Source organism: Lasioglossum baleicum, chromosome 7 (assembly GCF_051020765.1).
Source record: "Lasioglossum baleicum chromosome 7, iyLasBale1, whole genome shotgun sequence".
Classification (NCBI taxonomy): Eukaryota; Metazoa; Arthropoda; class Insecta; order Hymenoptera; family Halictidae; genus Lasioglossum; species Lasioglossum baleicum.
Genome location: NC_134935.1, coordinates 2,530,832 through 2,545,773, shown reverse-complemented (window position 1 = coordinate 2,545,773; position 14,942 = coordinate 2,530,832). Strand labels below are relative to the sequence as shown.

Sequence of the window (14,942 nt, the reverse complement as noted above, 5' to 3'; positions counted from 1 at the left end):
GATTTACAATTAATGTAATATTATTTGATTTTTGGGACTCTAGAGAGTGCGACACATGGTAAAATTTTTTATAAAAATCTAAATTTGGTTACTAATGTAAATGCAATAGTAATTATTCACAAAAAAAATGTAACAATAAAATTAATAAATTTTTTTTAAAAAATTAACAATAATTATGCATAAAAATTATTGTTATATGATTAATAATATCAATTACCACCTAATAAAACGTTTTGCCAAAGGAATTTATCGTACATCGTGATATACACGTGTAGTGAGATATGCCACGTTTGTCCGCACTGTGGAACGTGTCAAAAGTGAATATACGCAGCAAATGTAGTTACATAGTCTGTTATGAGAGATAGTCCAGTAAAGTGGTTTTCTAGAAGCACTAATTTCTGAATGAGCGTGAATTCGTGTAAATTTTCATCAGTGTTGATTACTTTGAAATTCTTAGTGCATAAATAGAATTATGAGAGAGAAACGTACAGAAACTTCAGAAGACACGAGGAAACTTATTGTTAAATTAAGAAACGAAGGAAAATCATTTCGAGAAATCGGGAAAATAGTAAATCATTGTCATGGAACTGTAAAAAAATCATAGACAAGTATAAAGATACAAAAAGTGTAAAAAACTTTCGTCGTTTCAGTCGCCCGAGAAAGTTAAATGAAGTAGATAACCGATTAATTACACGAATGGTGGAAAAAGATCCCACACTACGAATGCAGTTTCATTAGCTCAATAAATATCTGAAATACAACAAGAATCTATAAGTGCGAGTACAATTCGTAGATCATTAAATTCTCAAGGTATGCATGGCTGTGTATCACGCAAGAAACCAGCGATAAGTGCAAAGAAACGCGTTTTGCGATTGCAATTCGCAGAAAAATTCATAAACAAACCACTAGAATTTTGGAACACCGTATTATTCACTGATGAAAGTAAATTCGAAATTTTTGGAGGAAAAAAGCAACCAAAAATTTGGAGGAAAAAAATACGGAATTAGAACCGAAAAATCTTGTTAGTACCGTCAAGCACGGCGGTGGTAAAATTATGGTTTGGGGTAGCATGGCAGCCTCTGGAGTCGGGAATTAGCTTCCATTAACAATACGATGGATAGATTTCAATATCTATAATATTTTAAGAACAAATTTAGCTGCAAGTTTTAGAAGAGTTCAGTTGCCAGATTCGTGGATCTTTCAGCAAGATCGAGGTCCTAAACATACAGCAAAGATTGTTAAGTATTGGTTGCAACAAAATGCTCCGAATCAACTGAATTCTCCACCGCAATCCCCAGATCTTAATGTAATAGAGAATTTGTGGGAGATATTAGATTTGAACTTACGCAAAATTAAAATTACGAACAAGGAAAACCTTAAAATCGAACTGCTAAAAGTGTGGAATGATATTTCTGTTTCAACAACGCGTAAGACGATTGCTGCCATAATTGAAGCTAAAGGTGGATAACTCATTCTTAATTAGTTGTGTGTACTCACTTTTGATTAATATTTTTACAGATCCTCAACTATTTTATGTTGTATCTCAAATATTATTTATTAGATTGAATTACGTTTTCTACATCTAATTACCATCAATATCTACACTTTATGTTTTCCAAATAACTTTTCCATTAATGTAACATATATCTAATAATTGTTAAATAAATGCCGTGTTCTCGAGGTGTATACTTACTGTTGACTCTCACTGTATGCCCCAGAAACGTCTTACTTAGATCGAGACTTTACTGTATTTACAAGCATTTAAATGACGCCTCCGGTCAATATTTTCTGGCTAATAGAAAACCAGCCTTGGAAGAACAAGTCGGCAAGAATGTGCAAATGACATCAGCGACTATCTATCAATTCGAAAGATGAGGAAAAGTCTATAATACGATACCACAACATTTTAACTTCTGTCGTCCTCCAGAGAAAAAACCGACATAATCAAGTCAACCGTCAAAACCAGAATACTGCGATGGTTGTTGGGCTGCGTTATAATGGGTTACAGGAAGCTGTCAGCTCGTGACTAACTAACTACAACCGCGTGTCTTCGTATATACTGTTTGGGATGAGCAACGCGCGGCGCGACGCGACGTACAATTCCAACATTGTGCTCTCCGCGACGACGTAAAATGTAAAAACTGTGCGAATCACGACAAGCGGTCTCTGCTCGCGAGCATCTCGATGGTTCGGATTTGTGGTTCTACCGTCGAATATTTCGCAACGATCCGGAGCAACCGTGAAATCGACGAACGAGGGACAAAGTTCCGGTCATGCTCCATTTCCTCCTACAAACGAATCTCTGTTCAGCGGAGGTTGCAGCGGCGCGGCGACGCGACGCATGGATCATCAGCAGCGGTTGAATCGCGCTCTTTCGTACCAACCAGTACGTTATGCAATCAAACCGATATATCTGCATGGCACGTATGCGCATAGTCGAAGAACGAGCAACAACCAGTTATACAACAAAAGTGTCATCGTAGACGAGCGTCGACGAAGATCGCGATCGTCCGAGTGCTGCTTGAAGGAAGTTCCGCGACGCAGTGGTCAATTTTTTTTGGAAAACTGGGACAAAAACCTGTATGACTTGAAAATTTCATTTATCGTATACACCTGTTAATCTTGCTTGATAGTAGAGATCCTTATTTCACGTGTATTTCACGTACGCGTACTTCAATACGTGTGAATTTAAGTACGCGGATACACGTACAGTGTGGCTCTATAATTGTAACAAATGACCTGATTTTTTATAATCAATCATATATTAAAAAATATAGTTTAATAAATGTAAAAAATATTTAATTACACCTATAGTTCAAACTGACTATTTTAAAATATTTTTAGTGAAATTTTCTCTAATAGTTCAAAAGTTATAACAAAATGACACTGAATTTCTCGATCCGGGCCACTTGTTGAGTGTTTACGTTTTTATATCGGGATTGTCCCTTTTTTTACTATACAAATTATATACTCGAAATTTAAAAGTAGTACATATTATGTATATCATTCAAGTGTTACGTCTTAGCAGTATGTAGTATTCAAATTAAAACGGCTTTGGCACCAGGCGTTCACCCAGCCAGATGAGCTGGCGACGAATGTGTTAATACGCGTTTCTGATAAGTTTTTGAATTTCATTTAGAACTAAGAAGATTCAAACGATTGAAGCTTATTTGAATTTTAATAATCATATTTCTCTTCTGCCGAACTGAATATGTTCCGAACTGTTTAAGAAATTGATAATATGACTTTCAAGTAGTAAAATGGCGGTAAAATTAGATAATCTATTAAAATCAATTCTTTCTTCTTGACTACAATCAGAGTCGCCAGACGGAGGAGGGAGCACGAATCGAGAGTGAAAAGCTACCCTCTCTCTGCCAGTACTGGATTAGTCACGTGACACAGTGATACATGCACAAAAGAGACGGAACACACCACGTGACCGAACCGCGATAGAAACGTGAGGAATAGCGCCGTAGAAGGGGAAGTTAGAGTGGCGATTCAAATTTTAATCTGGCAACTATGCATACAATCCAATACTCGTAGCGCCCGTCCTAGCGGTTACGTCGCGTCGTCCCGGACAAAAAGACAAATTGCCGCCCCTTAAGAATATAATATATATTTCTTAAATAAAGGTACATATTTTTTATCTTCAATAAAAATTAAATCATTTTATTTAAATTTTAATGAAAGCAAATTTTCGATTAATTGGGTATTTAACACATCAATATTTTTCTCACAGTCACAGCCAAAATAGCGCCCATAAATTTTTGCGCCCCGGACAAATATCTGGGTTGCCCCCCCCCCCCAGAGCGGGCCATGGTGTCCGTCTCCGCCAATAGCGCGTTAGAGCCAAGAAGGTGTGAGAGTCTGACCACTCAGGTGTTCTTTGCGTCCCTCTAGCCCCGTTCCCGTCCCGCTAGATTCCGCTCTTTCACTGGACAGTACATCCTAGTTAGTTATTTTTTCTTGCTTTTAATAGTAGCGGAAATAATTTAGTTGTTCGAGTTAAAATTAACACCCTGTATACATTATACATATAATGTTACCCTAATCAAAATATGTACATCGTTTCATTTAAAAAACCGACGATGACCTTCAAATATCAGAAAATAATTGCACTACTGAACCAAACATTTTCTTGTATTAGTAAAAACAACGGAGATATTTTCGGTGTAATTTTCAGATGCCTCAACCTGTATTATCTATACTATGTATTTGTATACATATGTACAGTCAGCGGCAATAATAAGTGGACACCCTTAAAAATTGCATAACTTTTTAGAAATTGGTCCAAAGGACTTGAATTTGTTAAAGATGTTAGACCGGCTAGTTCGCTAGAGAATAAGTAAACGAAAATTTATTACGGTTGCAATTGGTAGGAATTATACAAAATTTTAAAAAATGATGTTTTGTCAACTCTTTTATCTGGGCCTGTAACGATAATTTAAAAAATGCGTTTTATAGATTTCGGTAACTTACATGCCCACTGAAAATTTTATCGAAATCGGTAAACATTGCAATGAGCTACAAACGTTTAAAGACGATTACGTAAGGGCGAAATGCCCTGGCAAGGCTGAAAATCTGCGACTTTCACCCTTAAGCTCTCATCTTTAAACGTGTGTAGCTCATTGCAATGTTGACCATATAAGTTACCGAAATCTATAAAACGCATTTTTTAAATTATCGTTACAGGCCCAGATAAAAAAGTTGACAAAACATCATTTTTCAAAAATTTTGTATAATTCCTACCAATTGCAATCGTAATAAATTTTTGTTTACTTATTCTCCAGCGAACTAGCCGGTCTAACATCTTCAAAAAATTCAAGTCCTTTGGATCAATTTCTAAAAAGTTATGCGATTTTTAAGGGTGTCCACTTATTATTGCCGCTGATTGTACGTATAAGTGTATCCACGAGTATGCAATGCATCCATACATATATGGCCGGTGTTGCCAGCTAGAAAAGGAACCTGCCGATAATGACCTTGAACGTGATCGTCGGTTCTACCCAAGCGGCGAAATCGTCACAGTTTAGTCGAATACTACCCCTGACGAAAGCATTTGATCGAGCAAAACAATAATTATCTATTCTGGACATTATTCGTGGAACTGTCGAACGAATGCTCAATAAACAGATAAGAATATTGCCGTCTTCAACTATGTCAGCGTTCTAGTCTATTTCCACAATAGCCACGTTATCAAACTGCAATGAGGAAAACCTTCAACGAGGAAAATGATGTGGGAAATTTTACAGGAATGAATTAATCATTCAACGGAATCAACGAGCAATTTACTTAATACAATCGCAATTGCAGTAATATACATACACTACCGGCCAAAAGTTTGGAATCGCGGCGTAAATTCAGAGAAACAGGAGGTTTGTAAGAAGAACTGAATGCCTTTACAACAACTAAGGAAAATTAACTTGTCAAGAAACTTACGAGCAGTATGTTTTACATTTTGTATTATTTTTTTTTATCAAGATATTGAGTATTTTTCTTCAAATTGCTCTTTCATTAAAAATTCGCCTTTATTTTTAATAACAGCCTGACATATTTAAGGCATCCTAGAAATTAGTTTTTTGAATGTGACTAATTTGATATTTTTCCATGCCTCTCTCTCTCTCTTGTACAACTTGCCGAAGATGTCCCTTTAGAAAAGTTCATTCCGAATACTATATATCTTACACTGGGTGCATAAACTATGCAAGAGCATTATGGATATAAGAAAATGCTGAAATCTGTTTAGAAATATTATTCAACTATGTAGTTAATATTTGATATTATAACGATGGATCATTTCAAAATTTATCGATATACACATATTCGATTTTTACAAAAATCAGCAACTGATTCCAAACTTTTTGGCCGGGAGTGTACCTATACAATAATTATAATCGTTGTACAGCTTCACAGGAAACAGTAGACACTATTAAATATATTTCCAGTATGACCTTTCAGTAGTAATCTATGCAATTCTCAAATAATGTTCTAGAATATACAGGGTGTTTCCTACTTTTCCGGCAAGATTGTAGGAGCATAATCTACAAGTGAAAATACGAAAAGAATGTTATATGAAGTTTATTTATAAACGCTTTATTGCAATATTATAGGCAAATATTGAATGTAGCCTGAATAGGTGCGGAACACCAGATTTAAAGCTGAATAGTACAGAAGATCGATTGTGTTTAGGATCGTTAAAAATTTTTAAATCATCATTTCAAAATGACCACCTTCTGTATTGATACAAACTTGACATCGTTTATAAACAAACTTCATATAACATTTTTTCGTATTTTCACTTGTAGATCATGCTCCTACAATCTTGCCGGAAAAGTAGAAAACACCCTGTATTATAGAATATTATAGAATATTTTAGAATATTCTATAAATAGTGTGTACTCTCTCTGTGCCATAAAAATAGTAGCAAGTGAATATTTAAACGGGAATTATTGGCGAATGCAGCTGTAAGTTATGTTGTAGCACAAAATTGTGAAGCTTCAATCAAAATTAATGTTTCATGACATCTGTCATTTGTTTTGACACATAGGTATCTTTCAATTTTTGGGTTAACCTAATTATGTATTACGAATTATAACTATTTTTTTTCTAATTTGATCCGCTGATCGAAATCAATTGTTTTACTTCAGTTGAATATGAACCCATTGCAAAAGTAAGATGAGAAAAAGACAGTTTTCAAGCAAAGATCGAGTTGCCATTGTCCAGTTCTTGATGCATCAAAAGAAAAATGAAAAGTTGCAGAAAGGTGCAATTACGTTAGCTGCAAGTTTGAAATTCAGGAACGAAATTATTGAAAAATCCAGAGAAACTATCTGAACACTCAAAATAAAAATTAGGAGTGATAATTTTAATTTATTGTTTAATTTAATCTAGATCTTTTAATAATAAATGTTGCGTTCTATGTATATTTATTTTCTTTTGCTACTCTTATTATGAGACAAATTAAATTCATCAACTGCTACTATTATTATGGGACTAGGAAGAGGAAGTATTCTATTCTACAATAATATATTCAATATTCCATATATAGAATATTCTATAAATAATATAAATATTATAGGATATTTTCGATTGATCTATCCTAAATATAGGAGTACCTTAATTCTTAGGTCGCGGTTGATCTGACAGATACATATAAAAACGAATTCCAAATATTTTTAGATAATCTAATCCTATTTCATTTATAGCGGCAGCAGTACTTACGCAAAAATTAGCACTGCAGCACAGCTTTTAAGTTACCGTATATCAAACGAATTTTTACTCTGAATATTCTCAATAAGAAAAATGTTCAATATTACATAATACACCTACAAAAAAGTAAACAAACATCGAAAAGATTGATTTTTATTTTTTTAACTACGATGCAGTATATAAAAATTTCTGAAAAAAATAAAAAAATCAAGAACAATGGTTTCAACAATATCTTATTATTGAATTTTCATAAAACTGACATCTCGAGAACTTCAATACGAAATATGCATTTTTCTCGAGTTGTTGGAGATTTCCAATTTTTTTAAACCTGTTCGCAAAATCCGAAAAATCTGAAGAAAATACACATTGATAATCATGATGAGACGCAACTAACGTAATAATTAAACTGCGGTTTTTATGCACTTATGGCTTATGAAAATTTTCCAAAATGGCTCAAATATAAAATTCTATAGAATTTTGTACAATTTTTATTTGTTTTAGATCTACAAAGGCCATTCCCATTGAAAATAGGATTTTATTTCATTTGACTTTCTTAAAATTTGTCTACAAAAATTGGAAATTGCATAGACATCCGCAGTCTAGTAATAATACATATACATAAGCGTGGTACTCTGCAAACATCAATATAACATCGGCAACAAACAGCATAAAATTATCGGTACAGTTGATTTTTGCCGCACGAAGATCCGAATAAAAAAATATTCGACAACCTCTTCTCTGCATCTTCGGCTCGTCGCGAGCGATCTAAGGTCACACGGCGCGTTATCCGAAAATCGCGATCGCGGTCATGATCCTCGACCTCGAAGGAACTCCGGCCGAGAACAAACGAAGGCGTTGTTTCATTGTCGTGTTTATGCGAGCTTATGTTTAATGCAAATCGACGTGTCCCCGAGACGAGTCGAGGCGGAAAGAAAGCTCAACGACTCGCCGGAGGTAAGAATATACATATACATATGTATACTATTATGTACGAACGGCGGGGATGAGATCACTTCGTGTAATTATTGGGTTGGGAACAAAGTTTCTTCGTATTTTAATGCAGAAATGAATCAAGTTTCTTCCATATCTTAAATGAAGTTTATTAAATCAAGTAGGTGCTGTTTCAATCGGCCACCTTTTGCCATTTTTGAGGTAAAACCATAATAGAAATTAGTTTATGTTATTGGCGCACAGGTTCGATCCAAAATCAAGACAAAGCAATTTTGCAATTTAAAAAAAAACCATAATCCCGTCACTGTAGAACTTCTGTGATTTCTGGGCGAGAAACTGCGACACGTGATTTTCACAGGCCTCTTTTGACCATTGCATTGTCAACTTCATACCATTAAGAGAGTTCTGTACAGACCGAAACAAATGGTAGTCTGATGGTGCAATACCAGGACTATACGGTGGATGCGTCAAAACTTCCCGCCAAGCTCTCTTAATTTTTGACGGGTCGCCAAAGATGTCAATCCATTAAATTTTTCAATGTTAACTCGTGAGGCGCCCAAACATCGAGCTGTTTTTTGTATCCGGCCTTCTTTAAATGTTTGAGAACTGTTTTGTGGTCGATGTTTAGTTCCTTATTGCTTATAGTTCCTGTTTGCATGATTTTATCGACTTTTCCAGTGACTGGTCGACCAGGACAAGGTGTCTCTTTCACATCAAAATTTCTAGATTCGAAACGCTTGAACCAACTTTGTGCCACACCTACTGATACTGTATCGCGTCCATAAACATCACAAATTTTTTTAGCAGTTTGAGTCGCATTCTTTCCTTTTTTATAATAAAATTTCAAAATGTATCGTATTTCTTCTTTATTTTCACTCATTTTCAAGACGTAATAACTTTTGACTAAATAAACAAATATCACAAATTCTTGTTTGTAATTATTATAATATATCACCTTTCAGACGCGCACTCAGATAATGATTAATCAGATCCGATTAATATTATATTAACAGATTTATGACATGGTAAGATCATCTATCGGGTGGATACGAAGAATCTTTTTCTCCAATCTAATATTCTTGATTTTAGAAATTTGAAACTCGGCACGGTATGTTCGTGGTAGTTTTATAAATCTCACCTTGTATTTCATATTTTCGCTGCTTCTGCCTTCTTCGGTCCTCAACGGTCTTCCCTCCGTCTGAAACAGAGAACGGCTTTAACGAAACTCGTTGCGGATCGGCTACATTCGGTTGAAGCGATCTAGACCGGAGAGAATCGGAATTACCACGAAGATCAGCTGTGAACGCTCTGTTTTGGATGACCATGACCGAGCGATACTTTATTCGGTTGTTCTCGTTCGATCGCACGCAAGGCCCGCTACTTATATCGAACGAAATGGAGCTGGAATGATCGCGCGAACAATCGCGACCTATCTTTATTTTCCATCGCGTAATTGCGTTATACAGGGTGAGTCCGAAGAAACAGAACACCTAAATATCTCCGTTACTTTTCGTTGTAGAAAAAAACTTCTTGGGACAAAGTTACACTGTTCGAAGGGCCACATGTAACGGTGTAAGGGAAAAAATTTTCAAGGTCATTTTTTTACAAGATTTCAAGGTCAGCGATATCTTTTTAAATGGAATGAGGTATTTTTTAATACATCAATCGATGCAGCTGGACATTCGTTATAAAAAAGTACTAACCTATGTATGTCGAAAAGTTAGTAGTTCACGAGATATTTAAATTTAAATAACTCTAAAACACCATTACATTAATTTAGTTATTTAAATCGAAATATCTCGTGAACTACTAACTTTTCGACATACATAGGCTAGTACTTTTTCATAACGAATGTCCAGCTGCATCGATTGATGTATTAAAAAATACCTCATTCCATTTAAAAAAATATCGATGACCTTGAAATCTTGTAAAAAAATGATCTTGAAAATTTTTTCCCTTACACCGTTACATGTGGCCCTTCGAACAGTGTAACTTTGACCTAAGAAGTTTTTTTGTACAACGAAAAGTAACGGAGATATTTAGCACACTATCCAATTCTGTTAATTTTCGCAAATACAGTTGAATAACTAGTTTTCGTATTATACAGGGTGTCCCAAAATTTCTGTTACACGAGATATCTCTTTATCCGCCGTATTTAGAAAAACATACTGCCAATGAAATTTGTATGGTTTTGAAAGGTCTATAGAAAGGTGCTTTTTCTAAATATTTTATTTGACGTGTTGAAGGTCATTTGAAGGTCAAGTTCACTTTTTTAAATGGAAACGTAATTTTTTTACACCAACTCATTCTATGAGAAAAAATAAGTAAGTTTTATTGGGAACGTTTTTTAATTCGGCAACAACTTTTTAAGTTATTCAATGATAGAGACACCAGAAGAAGTGCCTAATGGGCTAGCGCTCTCTCCTGATTTGACGCCATTAGACTATGCACTTCTTATGACTTTATCATTGACAGGGCCGTCCTAAGATATTCGGCGCCCCTGGGCTACTAAAAATAATGCGCTACTGCTACTAATAATATAAAGTTATACAAAAGTGTCAGAACTAGAAAAAGTCCATTTATTACCCTTATACTAATCAAAAACATAAAATTCATACAAAATTTTTTAAAAAGCTATATGGACAAAAACAAACTTTATAGTAAACAAAAAATAAAAGTAACATATATATTTATATTCCTAGCTTTTTCTTTTGCAGATTGATTAATAATATCACACGTGTTTAAGTTATTAAATACGTCACTCTCTATGCATCAAATACTCAAAGCATTTAATTTGCTCTGTCCCAAAGAAGACCGTAAATAATTTTTTATCCTTTTCAGTGCTGAGAAAAAGATCTTTCTCCGCTGTAATTTGTAGTGGCAATACGTGCTGTGGCCACGTTAGGAAATGTAGACTCAATTTTCGAGTGAATTATTGTCCTTAAACTAAGTGTTCCGCAGTAGATATATTTTCTTTATTTTCCAATAAATATATATACACGTGTTTAAAATGAAGGCATTCTTCAATAAAATTATTTTCTAGATCGTCCATATACGTTTCGCACATCTTTGCAGCATTCTTTCTAATTGTATCTTCATTTAAATTTTTTAAATTGACCAGAAACCAAAATTTTCAGTAAATGTCATCATAGGCACACTTTCTCTTTTGTACTTCTGCTAGAAGTTTATCTAATTAAAAAAATATGACACCAATAAAAATTGCCGCCCCCAAAAGGCTTGCGCCCCGGGGCTTAGCCCATTTAGCCCTGTGGTTAGGGTGGCCCTGATCATTGAATAACTTAAAAAGTTGTTATCGAATTAAAAAATGTTTCGAATAAAACTTACTTGTCTTTTATCATTGCTCGGTTAGTAATAGATTGTATGTGTGGAGGGTAAATGCTTGAATTCTGACTATAGGTTGATGGTTAAGTCGAAAACGTAAACGTAAACAGATAGCACAAAGTCTATGTGATTTTCCAGTTAGCGTTAAGACGTCAAAGTGTTCAGGTCGACAAGTATCTAATATTGTGTGTTCTGGAATTGAAATATTGTGAAATTTTTAACAATGGGTCGCGGTAAAAGATTGGTCCTGGAATATTAATAATTCAAAATTTGCGTAAAGAAAATTGTTCCATTATTAAAATTGCGAGTCTGTGGAATCGTAAACCACCGCTAACTAAACAACATAAAGAAGCTCGTTTACAATTTTCTGAGAAGTATGTTCAATGTTTGTAGGACGAAAAAATGGCGAAAAGTTATCTTTAATGATGAGAAGAGATTTACGTTAGATGGACCGGATGGCTACCGTTGTTATTTCCACGATTTGCGTAACAAAAAATTTTATGCAGTCGCCAATTCGGTGGTAGTGGAGTAATGGTGTGTTAAGTTTATAAGTGGAAAAATGAATAGTGCAAAGTACATTAGTTTAATCGACGAACAATTAAAGGGACATGCTGCAAAAATTGCGGGTACAAACTTTATTTATCTGCAAGATGATGTAAGTGTTCATACCGCGAAGATTGTTAAAGAATATTTGACACGGGAAAATATTCAAATTTTGAAGTGGCCAGCCAGGTCTCCAGATTTAAATATTATAGAAAATTGCTGGGCCCATTCAGCCAAATCGGTATGTGCCGGCGGAAGACAATTTCGAACCCTCGACGAACTAAAAACCCGTATTGAACGAAACTGCGGGTATCGTTAAGGGGGCCGTCTAGTAGGAGACGTGTGAGTGCACACACCGCTAGACACGTATACGTACACAAGGATTGTAAGGATCCGGGATTAGTCTTCCGATTTCTCGATAATGCAAAGACGGGGTTTTTTAATAGCCAAAATCGCTAGATGAAAGATCAATCTAGGGTGCAATCATTCTCAAAAATCCAATTTTTACGTTTACGAGCGATGGCTTTACAATATTCGGCTCCATGTTGTCCTTCAGAGAGGCTAGTATGCCGCGCCGGCGTGACTGCAGCGCCATCTGACGGGCAACATGCGACGGACAACATTCAGCCAAATATTGCAAAACCATTGCTCGGAAACGTAAAAGAAGGACTTTTGAGGCAAACAGCGCCCCAGATTGATCTTTCATCTAGCGATTTTGTCTATTACAAAACCTCGTCTTTGCATTATCGAGAAATCAGAAGTGGAATCCCGGACCCTTGCAATCCTCGCGTACGTATACGTGGTCTAGCGGTGCGTGAGTGTTCACGCGTGAGCGTCGCGTCGTCTGCTGGAAAAGACGCTCGCGCTCGGCGGCTTTCTGCCTAGTCTTTCGAAGAAATAAGTACTTAGGTATGTGTGTCCAATTTCATTCTTATAAATTATAATATTTAGTTTTAAAATTGTTTAAATATTTACAATCTTTCAATTGAGTATTAAAGAAAGTACCAGAAGGTTCCTTTGAGATTTTGTATTACATTAATTTAAAGCACATTAGACGCGTGCGTGGCAAACGCCATCGAGTTCCCACATGAGTCCGCGCGAAACGATAAGACTCGTTTACTCATTATGTTATTCTAAATATACAGTCCCTTATTTTCAATTGTTTATACGATATCCATCGTAGTCAGAAGTATCAGACGTGAAACTGAAGCTGAACATAGTCAATCGCAAACGCTTCTAAGTTATTAATAATCTGTAAATTTATTTCCTACAGTATTTATGTTTATTCTACATATTATACTTATAATATTCTGTAACAGTATTTTTGTTATTGTGTGTTGTATTATATGTATATCATATAGTATATGCGTATTATTCGTATAATATGTTCCGTCGCGGAACAATGACGACTTCAACAAGTCCATCGAAAATAACTCTATTAAAAAAAACAAAAAAATCAAGATCATCTCAATTGGAAAAAAGAAGCTTCCGATAGCTCATTGATAATCATTTTCACGAACTCTGATCGGAATGTGACTCGTTCGCGGTGCAAGCAAATCGCAAAACGTTCCCACTCATTTTGTTTCGTCGATCATTGATTATTTTCCATGCCAGCCGAAGAATAATTCGCTGTCGAAGGCTGAGAGCGAAAGTGCGAGAAATTCGTCGGTATATTTTCGCCGCGAGGATTAAGAAAACACATAAGCTCCGCGTTGCGGTTCGAAATAAGCTGCGGCTATTTTTACGAGATCTCTTCGTTTCAGCGGGATGAAAGTTTGCCGCGAACCAAGCGATCCGCCGCGCGCCGCGTCGACTGTTCCCCAGGAACACGTGGCCGCTACTAAAGCGTGTGCTTATCATCGGTGGTTGCTAAGCGCGTGTTATTGGTTCCCTTTGATCGTCCATATCCCGTCGGTCGTTCGATTCACTTTTAGCAGAAAGTCGGCGCGCGTGCACAGAGTTCAAACTACTCACCGGGTCGCGGGCGCCTCGAGATCACTGGAGGCTGTTAAAAGCACATTGCTCCTCTGTTCGTGCGACACGCGTCAGCCGCGCGGAGTCCGGTTCAACAACGAGAGGATGTCGCTTTCGCGTTCAAGTTCAAACGCATATCTTCTGCGTGTCTCTGCCTGCGCCTCTCGCCGTCGCGTCGTTCGGTCACTGACAACGTTCCCCGGGATACTACGCCTTCGAATCCCTCGGAAGGATGCGACACGGAACTGATAGTAAACGAAACTGATGTTTCGCCTCGCGGACCGCGCGGCGTAATCTTCAAATCCCCTACCACTTCCGCGCCACGATATTGCCTCCCTCTTCTGCGACGTTGTCGAGTGAATCTCCGCGACGCGACGCGACGCTTCTTTCATCCGATGCTCCGACCTGCTGTTCCCTCCTCGGGTCTCCCCGAGCAACCCTGACGAGACCCGTCGCGAGGATGACAACGAACACGGAGTCGATCCCGGCGCGGTGCTAAAAACGATGCGATCTGTTCGCGAGGAGATCCCGCACAGTCGCAGCCGCGTGTAGTACGTACTACATATGTTCCTTGCGATCGTCGAGTATCGCCGGGGTTCGTCGTTCTTCGGCCGGGCGTGTTTTAAAAAGCTCCAGGGACTCATGAGCTACCCACCCACACGCCACCAGCATGATTTCCGCCGACAAAGAGCTTCCGCAGTTTGCGCTAATGTGCCCCATCGTCTTTTTCGAGGGACACCACCGCACTATCGTCTGGAAACCAGCTTTCTCTGGCCAGAAGTCAATTTTCCAAGATTAATCGAGATTTTCAAATCCAAATTAGTCATCTCAGATTATTCTGCGCTCAGACAGAGTTGTGCTAATTCAATTACATTGTAAGTAATTCGATTACGTAATTGAATTACATTGTATTTCAATTAAAT

At 36.7% G+C, this 14,942-nt stretch overlaps 1 protein-coding gene across 7 annotated transcripts in view; it reads right to left on the bottom strand.

Annotated features, from left to right (window-relative positions):
• LOC143210815 (neprilysin-11) overlaps positions 1–14,942 on the bottom strand; it is a 47,775-nt gene that overhangs the window by 24,958 nt on the left and 7,875 nt on the right. For 2 of the 7 annotated variants that reach the window (XM_076428007.1, XM_076428010.1), the window contains one exon: positions 9,299–9,358. In XM_076428007.1, the coding sequence (XP_076284122.1) occupies positions 9,299–9,310 (12 nt within the window). In that variant the 5' untranslated portion in view covers positions 9,311–9,358. Of the gene's footprint in view, positions 1–1,897; positions 2,034–9,298; positions 9,359–9,445; positions 9,695–14,019; positions 14,832–14,942 lie in introns of those variants that run through there. The other 5 variants (XM_076428011.1, XM_076428012.1, XM_076428006.1 and 2 more) reach the window with 4 other exon arrangements.